At 45.1% G+C, this 13415-nt stretch overlaps 1 protein-coding gene across 10 annotated transcripts in view; it reads left to right on the top strand.

The window, feature by feature from the left end:
- The window catches only part of pde4dip (phosphodiesterase 4D interacting protein), a 95523-nt gene that overhangs the window by 75902 nt on the left and 6206 nt on the right, over nt 1-13415 (top strand). For 6 of the 10 annotated variants that reach the window (XM_031876056.1, XM_031876055.1, XM_031876057.1 and 3 more), the window contains 11 exons: nt 7963-8222; nt 8453-8593; nt 8758-8967; nt 9738-10019; nt 10262-10393; nt 10684-10803; nt 11280-11436; nt 11728-11852; nt 11990-12127; nt 12297-12401; nt 12561-12745. In XM_031876056.1, coding sequence (XP_031731916.1) covers nt 7963-8222; nt 8453-8593; nt 8758-8967; nt 9738-10019; nt 10262-10393; nt 10684-10803; nt 11280-11436; nt 11728-11852; nt 11990-12127; nt 12297-12401; nt 12561-12745 — 1855 coding nt within the window. The remainder of the gene's footprint in view (nt 1-7962; nt 8223-8452; nt 8594-8757; nt 8968-9737; nt 10020-10261; nt 10394-10683; nt 10804-11279; nt 11437-11727; nt 11853-11989; nt 12128-12296; nt 12402-12560; nt 12746-13415) is intronic. The other 4 variants (XM_031876058.1, XM_031876050.1, XM_031876053.1 and 1 more) reach the window with 3 other exon arrangements.

The raw sequence follows: 13415 nt of genomic DNA, 5'->3' as shown, positions 1-13415 counted from the left end.
TGTGTGTGTGTGTGTGTGTGTGTGTGTGTGTGTGTGTGTGTGTGTGTCTTTTCTGTGTTTGCCTGTTCCTGTGTGTTGCTTCTCTCGAGCTCTGCGTAACAGCAGGCTCCATGTTGGTCAATGGAAAGTATTGGTGTGTGACGTGCCGGCCGACGTTTGTTCCTCAGGGCGAATTAATCAGACGCTCTCTCGATAATGAGCGATGATCTCACCGGATAGTTAATGACAGAGATAACTGGGTAATTCATGAAGGGCTGGAGAGTCATCTAACACACAGGAAGACACAGATGCACTCCCTCATGAATTATTTGGCAGTATTGATAGAGAAGCAGTTTTTGAACACTTTTAGAAAAATGTTTCAAACACAGAAAAAACCTCAGTCTATACTCAGTGTCAGTTAAGGCATAATGCTTTTAATATTATTAGTTTTCAAGTAAAAATGTATTCAAAAAATTATTTTTGGCCTTTTTATTACACTAGCAATGTGATGGAGCTGTGACTTCTTCATTAACATATATATATTTCACACATTTTTGAACAGAGTTGGTACGAGTTCTGTGATATTAGTTAGTAGACAGTAGTAATTAGAGAGTAGCCTCTTCTCTAAGTGACTCCATTCACATGATTTTAAATGTGAAGGGTGTAATGTTACGTACTTTGAAGGGAGATTTGTTTCTTTCTTTCTTTTAAACTCCAGCCCTATTTGTAGGCCTCTGCTCGAAAATGGCATACCCATACTAAAGAGACCACAATTCTGTAACTACAAGGTCTATTTTAACAATGTTTGATGCTGTAATTCAGATAACACTTGTGAGATTTATTCAGATGGGTAAATATTGTGTATATGTTGCTGGTTAATATAGTACATGAAGATATTACACAGCTTAAATTGAAAATATTCAGGTTCACCTGAAAAAAAAGCACTTTTATTGATATTAGGTTTTTGAAATAATGCAGCTGGCAGCCTAAAAACTCTCCCAAATCATAGCACAACCGATCAGTAGTCCTAGAAAATAACGTTTGGCTGGGATAAAGTGAAGAATAAGAAAGTTATAGAAGCTTTTAGTAGAGAGAGGTCATGCAAGGTCGTTATTTTGGAACCAGCTGTTGCAGCTCTTTCATTGTACTTTTATATACTATATAACTATATATTTCACTTTTTTTATCACTCATATTATTCAATACATCCAAATACAGCCGTTTGGAATCATTTTGAAAGCCAGGGTCCTCTCAGAGCCTGTTCTTGTCTGTCAGCCATAGGATTTTCTTGTCTGAATTCCAGTTGCTGTGTGTGTATGGGGCTGTAGTTCAGTCTATCATCGGTTGATTTCAGTCAATGAGCCCGCCTTCGACGCGTCAGAGTCTCAGGAAGGTGGGCGTCGAAGCCGGGTGTTGATTGACAGAATTTTCAGTGAGTAAAGATGCAAAGAGTGCCGCGCATCCCCGAGCGTAAAATTCCATTCGCCAAAAGTCTGACCACCCACCCCCGGGTCCCACAGTTAGATTGACCCCCCTTCTACAGGAAACCGATGAGAAACAGACAGGATGCAGTTGCCAACAATGATTCTAGCTTTGAACCGGATAATTTTCGCCGTTATTTTTGTGATTTTTTTCATAAAGGTAAGCAGATGGCGATAATTTTTTCCAGTGAAGAGAACTGTTGTGTTGCCGTTGTTGACTCACATCTTTGTAGTGGTTCCACGGAGAGAAAAACCGAAGGCATATATGCGTTCTGCGTCGAATGCTAATGCTAAGCGATGTATTGATTAGCTCGGTAGCTGTTAGCTTCGTGTTCCAATATTGATGTGCAGTAAATATAATGCAGATTTTTGGCCAGGAATTCGTGGTTTCATGCCACATTTTCTAGATGCTTATATTAGTAGTGTATAGTTGTGTTTGGAGTGTGTAAAAAGTGACTTATATGATAGTGTTGCCCATATGTTGCTGTTTAATCCGGTATATGAAATGTACAAATGCACAATATTCACTCTCAATGGGAGTCATGGTTTGACGATATTTGCAACCCCCCCTAAGCCCGAGAGCCCCCAAATTTGGGGGCGTCGAGTGCAAGAGATCAGAGAGATAAATTGCTACTCAATCAAAATTAGATAGAGGGAAAATAATGAAGAAACAGAAGGTCAACTAATACACTTTAGTGTTTCATTACCTTCTGGCTTTCAGAGACCGTGGGCTTCTTTAATTATTAGAATATCTTCTTATAGTACAGACAGCTAGTAGGCTGGCATGAAGAAACTTAGTGACGCCTTCGGCTGCCTCTTATGTCAGCTGACCCGCGCCTTGTTGTAGTCATCGTTCCCTGTTTAGAACATCTCTACATTTCCCTGTTGTCATTGCGAATGCCGTGATTTGTACGACACAAAGTCGGGTAGAACTTTAGCAAACGGTTTGCTTGAAATGAGAATCACAACATATGTCGTTTCAACCCACATGGACTGAACAATGACTACGTATTTGTGCGATTAGAAAGAGTCAGTCAAACTGAATATTCCTGTGTTAACCGCAGATAACATCGGAGAAAGTCTTTATCTCATATCTCCCTGCCTCTGTGCCACAGAACTTATTTGGTTTCTTTCACTCGTCTCTTTCCTTTCACACCATGCCAAGTCTTTTTTTCCCGCTGCTGGTCGTCGCAGCTGGCAGGATGTCTCGTTGGGCCCTTCAGCAACTTGTGAAGTCAGCTGCTCTGACAGCGCTGCATTACAAAACCATAAAGTCCTGCGGGGCAGAGCCACGATTGGGCCGCCCTGCACCCACCACCACACACTCATCCAACCCATACAGCTCATTCATTTCTGCTGGGGAGTCGTGACCAGCAGGGCTCTGCTGATGTCCCAGCAAGGACCTTAACTGTCCGGTCGATCGGTCAGCTAATTAGGCAGACGGCAAAGAAGAGGGGACAAAAGAAGAGAAAAAAACAAAAGGACAGCACGAGTTAGAACAGGACAAACAAAGTTACACAAGAGGAACAAAACAATCTTTGTTTAATATAGAATGAACATCATACCAATATTCTTAGTGTGGGACAAAAGAAACAATGATATAATGTTGCTATCAAACTCAACTAATCAATATCTTTATATTATTGATAAATCAGTCAAACTCCTGAGCTGGCTGAGAGGTATACGTGTGTCTGGTGTTGGATGTAGGTGACGTCATACTGTATATTTGATCGGACAGCAGTGGAGGAGGGGAATCATTTTATCAAATGTGCACCTCAAGGTGGTGAAGCATTAAATTGCTTTGAAAATGCAATAGGCTGGAGGTTGGTTTAGAACAGTCATCCTAAACAATCCACAAACCTCAGCATGAATGTTTGGGACTCTTTTACAAGTATTTCAAAAGTGTCTCTGTCTCTTTTAGGCAAAAGCAAAAAGCGCAGCTTGTGGCCGACGAATGTCCTGGATGTTCAGTCATTTGTAACGCATCTAATTCTGCTTCTTAATGCCGCTCTCTGATTTTCGTACCTGGGTTCGATGAGAAGAGTCACAAGGCTGCCTGAAAGGTGGAAAAATAATAGTTATTTATCAACGTCAATTTGAATAAAAATATCAGTAAAATAGCTGACAGATGATGGGCAGTTACTGCATGAAAGCCCATACGGTTTTTCGATGAATGAGCTGAAACATGCTAAAACAAAAACAACAAAAACACTGGTGTGGTCCTTTAAGCTGGACCATAGAGACCATAGGGTGAGTGTTGGGTCAAACCCACAAATAAACAATGCTCTGTGAATAACTAGAGAGAACGAGAGATGGAGAGAGAGGGAGAGAGGGAGAGAGGCCTGCAGTCATCTAACATCATGTTGTTGCAGCACAGATGGCCGACCAGATGTGAAGGAGATTTATTGAGTGTGTTTACTGTGAGTCTGCGACAAGCATCCCATTTAGACTGTCCCTCTGATTCTGAGTGTATGTACAGGGTGTGTGTGTGTGTGTGTGTGTGTGTGTGTGTGTGTGGGGTTGTGGGGTGTGTGTTGGGGGGGGGGGGCATTAACTTAATTCACGCTAAGACTTTGTGACATATTGTATGTATAAACACACAATCAAGTAGCATTAATGCATGACAGGGTGTCCCGATAAAAATGATGTTTTTATATACGACTAATCTGCCACAGCGCATTTGCTTTGACAGAAATGGGATGCCACTTAGATTACTTTTTTTTACATTGACATAACAAGGAGAAAACACTTGAAAGAATATGTCTGCCATTGATTGGTTTTTAGTACAAAACAACTAGTAAAAAAGCAAGATCAACATCTTCAAAAAGAAAACATTGTCAGTGAACGTAATCATGGCAGCGATTAAAATATACATTATGGGAATGAATGTATGTCTATATTCAGTGTGTTTGTGTGTGTGTGTGTGTGTGTGTGTGTGTGTGTGTGAGATTGCGCTGCTGTGCAATGCTGCCGAGGCTTTTGCTGCTTGCGTTGGGCTCCAAGCATGTTGGCATGGCCTCTAATCAGGTTAAGTTATTAAGACCTCCGGTGGGGAGGGAAATAGGTCATGAGCAGCTAAACGCAGAGAGGGAGGGAGGGAGGAGGAGAGAGAAAGAGAGCGAGAGGGAAACGTGAGGGGAAGCAGCAGCAGGACGTAGCTCCACTGAGAGCCTCAGCTTGCTTCAGCGTATCGGAAGCAGCACATGGTGCTTCAACATCCAGCACTGCTCTGATCTGCATTACGTAAGAGCCTCTCATCAGAAACCTGGATTTTATTTTTATTTGTGGAGAGGATAATGCAGTTTTGACTTAAATTGATCTGCTATTCCATCTACTTACTATTGGTTCTTGGATTTTCTGCAAGGTAAAGCTGGATATAAACTCTTCTTCTGGTGTAAAGCTTCCTTTTCCAACGTGGGACACTTTAAAATAGAAATAAAAATAATTTTCAACTCCTCGACAAATCCTGCAAAGAAGAGCCGCTCTTATTTATGAATTCACTCCTGCGCCAGAGAGGAGGCGTGCTTGTTTTTGCAAGTTGACAGCGAACAAGCAGAAGAAAGAGGAAGTGCTGCTTTGTGGACGATCATTCATTCGGCTCCCGTTCCTCTCTTTCTCTGATGGGCAGTGCAGCGTGAACGCACGAGCCCTGGGGATCCGGACGTCCGTTTATATACGCACATCCCTCTCCTCCCTCTGCGTGTTGCTCTTTCATCACTACATCTCTCCCGCAGGGTCTGCTGCTGTTGCTGTTGTTGTTGCTGCTGCTGCGTTGGCTGGTGGGATAGGTTTTGTCCAGAGTGGTACTAAGAGGCTTTCCTTTGAGGGCACTATTCAAGACTTCAATTGAAAAAAAAGGCTTATTTTGGGACCGGAGACAGGCAACAGGAAAGAGAGAGATTTAGCAGGGTTGTAAACAAACAAAAAGAGGAAGACCCAGAGTGTCCTCAGGCACTTGTTTCAGCTCTTTGCTCACCACAGAGCTAATTATAGTAATATTTTTGTTTCTATTTTAGCTTTTCAATTCATTTCATGCTTCACCTCATCGCACGCTGGTGGGGTTGAATCTCAAAACTGTGCTGAGCTGCACACGGAATTCACTTTTCTTGATCTCTGCTGACAGCTGTTCCTGTCATCAAACCATCTGACTGATCCGCTGTGGTTGGATCTACATCAACGTTTGGACGTCAAATCCTTTGAATCCGCTGTGTGAATCAACACTTGTTTTTCTGGTTCTGTTGCTTCAGTCTGCCCCCTCCACATGCTCGTCTTTGTGCCCTTAGAATCTGATTTGGGATTTATTTGGGTTACCACCTGTGGTCCCAGCTCACACGCTCCCAGGATCTGTGTCTCGGTGTGTGTGGAGGTAGCCACCAAAATCTATCTCCCTGGGAAGCCCGAACTTAATCTGAGGATTTGCTCTGCTTTTCACACGCCCAGTCATCCCTCCATCCTTTGTATCCGCTCTGCCTGTCCACTGTACCTGCTGCCTCACACAGACTGAGGTCAGGACCTCAGCCTGCTAAGCTAATGAGCCACGCTCGGTTACCTCTGGAGACACGGCTGGGAGGAAAAGCTGCAACGGAGAAAAACTTAAACGACCCAGGAGTCTGAGAGACGGAGAGGAGGGATGGCCAGTCAGTAGCCCAGGCAGAGGGCCGACGGCCGGGGGAAGCACAGGGGGCCGAAAGGTGCCTGATGGCTCCTTTGTGGAAGGCTATGCTGTCGAAAAGCAGCCCGCTGTACAGAGACTCTCTGTTCTCCTTCTCTCTGTGGAAGTGGAAGGCCCAGGAGAGAGAACTGCTGCTGCTGAAGAAACTCACCGACAGGGAGAGGAGGGCACTGCTCACACAACTCCAAAAGTAAGACGGACACGAAAAAAACCTACCTCGTGGAATGTCCATGATAATAGCTTATTTATGTAGAACTTTTTGAACTTTTAAACATAATTGTTTACCTTTTTAAAAAAAAAAAAAAAAAAAGGTAAAAGTCTCAGAGCCAGGCTAGCTGTTTCCACCCGCTTCCAGTCTTTATGCTAAGCTAGGCTAACCAAACAAAGCTCACAAACAAGTATTTTATTCATCTTTTTACTTAAAGTCTGCTGCATTTTAGGTCACAACAGTTTGTGATGTGATGTGAACATCAAAAGACGGAAAAGTACTGTAGGTGGACTCTGATGTTGCAATCGTCTCGTGACTGTGGGTCTGTGTGCGTGTGTGTGTGTGTGTGTGTATTGTCAGTGTGTGTATCAGCTTGCCATTGATTTAGATGAATGACCTCCAACCTCAGCATCTGTGTACCAACATGTCACCGTTAATTAAAACAGCTGTCGGGGACACGCTGCTGCGAGTGTGTTGTCTTGTTCCCCCTCCATCCTTCCTCTCTATGTCTGCCCTTCTAGTTTTTATTTTTCCATTCACGCGTATCACGTCGGTGTGATGCTTCTTGTGAAAGCGTGAGTCTGCACTTTTACCCCGTGTGATGCGATGCAGCGTCATGTACTAAGAGGCTTCCCCTGAAGCAATGCAATCGGCAAAGCCTCTGTGGGACAGTGCAGATCAGCAGGCAGTTGGCTCACACACCTCGTACATCGTCGCTCATTAATGCTCTTTATCCTTTGAGTCACAACTTAGGCAGCGAATGCAGCTGTTCTCACGCTCGCTCCGTTCATATTATTTCACTTTTATAGATTTTCATTTTGAAAAAACTGGGATTTTCTTAAGATTGTGTGCTTCTATGCGTGGTTGACAGGTAACAACAACTGATCTGATAGACCAGTGTAGGAGCAAGTTAAGGTATATTGGATATTTGGGTCTCTGCACCAACTGGTCCAACAGTACATCATTTGAAAAGTTTGATCAGTTACATCAGTGGTTCTGAAACGTTTTTGGTGGCAAGGACCCCCAATTTATTAGATTTTGCTTCAGGGAATGGAAAGAGAAAGATTTTGGTTGTTCGATATGATTAAGACCAAAACGTATTTTGTGCAGATGGGTGTAAAGGGCTTATTGGCTCAAAGGCAACTCAGTGGTGGAAATGAGGGAGGAGTAATACTACCCACCCACATTTATCCTGCTGGTCCAGGAAAGAAAACATAAAACATAAAGAAAACAGGTTTTTTGATGTACATGTATGGGTTGCACTAAGTTAATGTGGTCTGGAAGAAAGTAAATGGATTAGTTTCACTGATAATTAAACCACATATGAATAGTACAGTACAATCAATTTTTCACACAGGGCCATGTAGGTTGGATTTTTTTTTTCCCTTAATAATAAAAACCTTCATTTAAAAACTGCATTTTGTGTTTACTTGTGTTATCTTTGTCTAATATTTAAATTTGTTTGATGATCTGAAACATTTAAGTGTGACAAACATGCAAAAAAATAAGAAATCAGGAAGGGGGCAAACACTTTTTCACACAACTGTATATATATCTGTGTGTGTGTGTGTGTGTGTGTGTGTGTGTGTGTGTCTGTGTGTCTGTGTGTGTGTGCGTTACAGGCTCAGTAAGGAGCTGCAGCAGAAAGACAAGGTCATCGAGTCTCTCCGCACCAAACTAAACCAGCATCATCACCATCAGCGCTCTGACACGCCCAGCAGCAGCCACGCCCTCTCCGACACCACCGACCAATCGGATCGCATCTCCTATGTGTCCGACGAGCACGGATCCACGAACGGGGACCTGGATCCTTGCTCCGACGTGGACGCTGCCAGCGAGCTCGGCCAGAAGGACACACGGACTTGCACCAGAGTCGCCACAGGTGAGAACGTGACACCCGTCGTTGGCATAACACCAGCCTTACACTTTTAATTCAGCTATCGGCTTTTATCTCATGACCTGTGCAGTATCATGTCCTCCCTTCATCTCAAATATCAGAAAGAGTCCTGGCCTAATGTGATGCTTTTAAACGCGGACGTGGTTTGAGGTCAAACACACGCGTTCCATCCATCACCTCCTTTAGTGTGACAGCAGGCTGCTTTTCATTTCCAGATTGCCACTCCCACAGTGGCACCGTGTCACATCATGCGTCTGTACCATCCGTCACCTCATCCCATAGAACCTGCCTCAGCTGCCCCAGCATGCATTGCCCCAGCTCGCCGCACAAGCCCGCAGACGTGCAGGGTCAGACAGGTAGGAGTGGGCTCCTGAGCGTAGCCCAGGCTGCGAAAGAAGTCCCTTCATGTGAATTACTTTTCTGCCGCATTTTTACACCTTCACCTCGCACCTCTGACGGCGCCTCCTCCTGCCTGTATCTCTCTTCTCACTCTTGTGCTTCATTCTTCTTCTCCTCCCAGCTCCAGCCTCAGTCTTCACCTCTGCCCCCTTCCACCCTCCACCCTCCTCCTCCTCTTTCTCCTCCTCCACCCAGAGGGTACCTTTGCCCTTCCATCCCCACCCCGCTACCCTGCGCACCCGTTACCCGGGCGATGGGGGAGTGGGTTTCTCCCTGGCTGAGGTGCATCAGGAGCTGCAGATGTTACAAAGGCAGCTGGGAGGCAATGAGAGTGCGTCGGCCTGACTGTGCCGTGCATGAGTTTGCGTGTGGGAGAGTGTGAACTAACTGTGTGTTTGATGCTCAGTAACACTGTGCATCATATCAGGCTGAATATCAACAGCACAAAATCAAGCCATTGGCAGCCAAGAAAACTTTTACTGTGCATTCACACACTGAAGAAGATGGTGAAGTTTTTCTAGCCGCCACCCAATATCGAGCGTCTTCCCGAGCTGCTCTTGCTTAAAAGTTCAAACTTCCAAAGAGTCAAAACATATTTCTTTTAACTTCCTTTGGAGATTCACAGTATTCTCCCAGTACGAAACAACTAAATCATTGTTGTCTGCATGTGAAGCTAGCTGCTCAGTATAATAAGTATGTTTGCACATCCGAAAAGGATTAGCGGTGTAGCTGCCTCACCATCAGTATGAGGATTATGGATGTTAACCCTGCTACAGGCTTTATTCTCTTTTCCTCTCCTCTTCGCTTTGACTAACACCCTCCACTCTCTCTCTCATTAAGTAACTGGTCATCATTTGATGCTTGATGAACACAGAGCACCCAGTTTGAGAAGGATTTGCTGTGATTTCTAAACACTAATGAGGGATGGAGCTTTGAGAAACTAGACCGATATCATTTGGCTGATTGAGTCGCTCGCTACGTCTCTTTCAGTCTTGCAATGTAGACAAGTGTCTATCTCTCTCAGGCTGGGTTCTTTGCCTTTTATTAGCTGCTATTTAACTGTATTGACTTAATTTCATGTGACTTCATCTTCTTCTTCAGGGTTTTCCACTCCCCAGTCCAAACCTCTTCAGGGTTTCCCGTTTGCCCAGCAGCAGCCCGACTCCTCCGCCTTTCTGCCTCTCTCCTACCATGGATACCAGCCTTCTCCTTTCAGCAGCGCTACCAGCGGCGGTCTGGATGCCGGCTCGGCAATGAAAGCCGGGGCCAGTCTGTTGGAGAGCAGTGCATTGTGGGATATGAGCTATGGTACCCGACCGGTGAGACTCGGAGCGGACCTGTCCTCGGGATCCTCGGGGTACCAGTCCGGCGCCAGTAACACAGGTAGACTCTCAAATAAATAATGTGTTATTATAAGTGCAAAAAATATATACAGGCTGGTGACTAATGACGGCCAGATAAAACCTTTCACTTGGTAAATAAATGGGCAAAAATATGCAGAAACACTGATGTGGTCCGTCAATACCTGTGTTGATTTTATTCATCCATCTTTGTATTTGATATTTACAGTGTGACTAAAACTAGTGGTCTCTAAAAGCAAGTTGTGAATTGTGTTTCTGTTACAGGTTCAGACTTGATGAAGGAGCACCTGAGAGAGATCAGGAGTCTGAGACAGAGACTGGAGGACTCCATCCAGACCAACGATCGCCTCCGGCAGCAGCTGGAGGACAGACTGGCTCACACCGCCACTGAGAAAGGTAACACACACACACACACAAATACATACACTCAATAACATGATAGAGCTGTGTTTATCAGGTGCCTGAGTTTCATTCTTATTTCCATGGAATTGTTCTAATAATTGATTTGAAACGAGCTGTTAATTTGTTAGATTCAGGAAAACATGAGGAAGTGTAGAGTTGGTAAGTTATCTCATTGTAGATATTTAATATAAAGCCTAATCTATGCAAAACACTAGCTTGTTAGCTTGTTACCTTGCTTGCACATGATAAATATTACATGTCTAACGCCCCCATGTCTTCTCCAGGGGCTCCTACCAACATCTACATCCAGGGTCTGGACTCGGTCGGCCAGCTGTCCAGTGAGATCAGACTTCTGAAGGAAGAGAACGTCAGTCTGCAGAACCAGCTTAAACAGGCCCCCAGAGGTACAGTCTGATGCTCACTACCAGGGCCTCAGCCTGTAGAGGAATCCGTTAAGTTGTATGACGCAGATTTAGAGCTTTCGTGCCTGCGATCGCACATAAGTTATTATCTCCGCCAGACGTAAGCCTGTGTGGAGATCATGCGTTAAGTTGTATGTGTGTGTGTTTGTGTCTGTCAGCGGCTAATCTCTAATACTACTCGACCCACCAGCCTGATTTTTACTGTGTTCATTTATGACTGTATGCTCAAGGGTCTCTTGGGGTCGTGGTGATTCACAATTTTGGAAAAACCTATTTTATTGATTGTTTTTTACCGCCATTGAGTGACATTCAAGTCTTCTTTGTTTGGAAGGGAGACACGCCCTCTACTCAATGCACTTTTCTAGGCATCAGTTCTGGTTCTGTTCAGGGCTAAATAACTTGCCCCTGCTCTGCACTATCAGTGTAACGTAAAAATGTAATGTCCTGTGTCCCTGCAGAGGGCAGCAAGGAGGCGGAGCAGCTGAGGGGGGCGGAGCTAGAGGCAGAGAGGTGGGCGGAGCAAAGCAGGAAGCTGCAAACTGAGGCTGAAGCTCGCAGTCATGAGAATACAGAACTGAAACAGGACAGACAGAAGAACCAGGAAGCCATCAACAGGTGTGTGTTCATGTACTTTGTAATTGTCATTTTACGACCTTGAGAGTCAGTGATGCCGAGTGTGGTCAGAGGGGAAACAGCCCTTCAACCAGGAAAGGGGCCGGGACATACTGCTCCTCAACCTGGTGGTTAAGTTAGGGCGCTAGAGACTGTATCGCGTCCAGTAGGGGCCTCTCATGTATAGAAGTGCAAGTGAGCAGATTTTTTGATCAGCTGCTTTGTATAACAAGAGCTGGATATGACAATAACAGGCTAAATAACGTAAGGGTTCATGTGTGTGTGTTTTCTTAGACTCCAGCAGGAGGTGAGCGTCCTCCAACAGCAGCTCTGTGAGAGCCACAGTCTGGTCCACTCTCTTCAGTGTGAGCTGCAGGTCTACCACAGAGTGTGTGGAGTCAACACAAACACACACCCAGGTAAGAGACTGCGATGTGAACTTCCAGAGACGTCTTAAGCCCCTAAAATCAGCTTTTGTGCAGCGTCACGGCAGCTGCAGGAATCTTTCTTTAAAAAAAAAATCTTTGTACAACATCCGTGTTTGTGTGTTTCCAAGCAGGTCAGGCCGGTGATGGTGCCAAACCTGGACGCAGCGCTGCGACTTTGGACCCCAGGGAGCTGCACCTTCAGCTGGAGCAGCAGCTGAGCGGACAGGCCGACACACAGCCTCGATCCAGGAGACAGCTCTTCAACGGTCAGTATATGCCTGACACACCCGACAGCATGTTCAAATATGATGGTAAAGCCGATCACAACACCAGATTAAGAAAAATTATTCTTTTGGAGCTTAATAACTGAGAAAGATGTCATATTGAGAAGAAGATTTTTGCAGCTCGGCACTGATGGAAATCTTCCTCCTACAGAAAACGTTCCCTCCCCCCCTGTGAGAGACACTGGGCTCATCAGTCCTTCCTCTCCTCGACCTCATGCACAGAAGCATGCAGCAGAAACTGGAGCTGCCGGTCAAGGTGAGAACCAATCAACACTTAAATGTGAGAACAGTTCAGATTCCCTTATTATTCTGCCGATACATCCATTTATCACATGGCGGCACACCATGGCACATACATCTCATGTGTCTGCCTCCAGCTCCTGTTCCTAATTCTCTTGTCTTCCCATCCCTGCAGCCTCGACACTGCAGGGCCAAGCTCCCGACGGCTCATTCGCCAACCGTCACGGCCGCCATGCAGTGGGCCATGTCGATGACTTCAAGGCTCTGCAGCAGCAGATCCTGGAGGGCAGCGCTCTCCTCCGCAAGATGGAGACTACATTTTATTCCCTGAACACCCCGCAGGAGTTCAGCCTTCATCAGGTGAGAGAGACGGGAAGCCAAAACACCACAGACCAGGTCATCCTGATGGTGACTGAAGCAGCTAATTCAAGTTTATGTTATGTTTTGGATTGTATTTGTGGCGGGAAGCCGTCCCCCTTGTTAGCAGAATGACTAAAATGCATGCCTGTTGTCAACCTGCCATCCAGAGGGTTGCAGTAATAGATATTGGTTGGTCACCAATAACCAGTGTTACTATGGATGTTCTTTAGGACTGTAAGCCACTGTCGGCGCTTTTATCTGAAGCTATCTCCCAGCGTGATTTCATAGAGGTAAACAGGCCGTGCGTAATGGCACTGCGGAACTTCTCATAGGCTGTAGTTTTATCAGCATTTTAGTCCTTCATACAATCCGTCTAGTCATCTATAACTGACCACACGATCAAATGATAATGTATGAATACTTGCCACCGAACGGTGTTTACATAACCTTCGAAACGAGCTACAACGAACTGTGTGCGCCCGTCATAGGCGCGCTCTTGCACTTAAACAGCACTTAAACCTTTAGTAGTCAGCTGTTTGTTCGGCACTTAAGGAAAGCTGATCAGAAAAGTGACAGGGCTCTCTGCTGCTCATGTTTTATGGGGCCAAACCAACCAAACGGATATTAGTCAAATATGCTTTTTCGATTCCGCATTTTTATGATTGGTTGA

This window comes from Anarrhichthys ocellatus, unplaced genomic scaffold, assembly GCF_004355925.1.
Source record: "Anarrhichthys ocellatus isolate YVR2014 unplaced genomic scaffold, GSC_Weel_1.0 scaffold102, whole genome shotgun sequence".
In the NCBI taxonomy this organism is placed as follows: domain Eukaryota; kingdom Metazoa; phylum Chordata; class Actinopteri; order Perciformes; family Anarhichadidae; genus Anarrhichthys; species Anarrhichthys ocellatus.
This window is presented reverse-complemented; position numbering and strand designations above follow the sequence as displayed.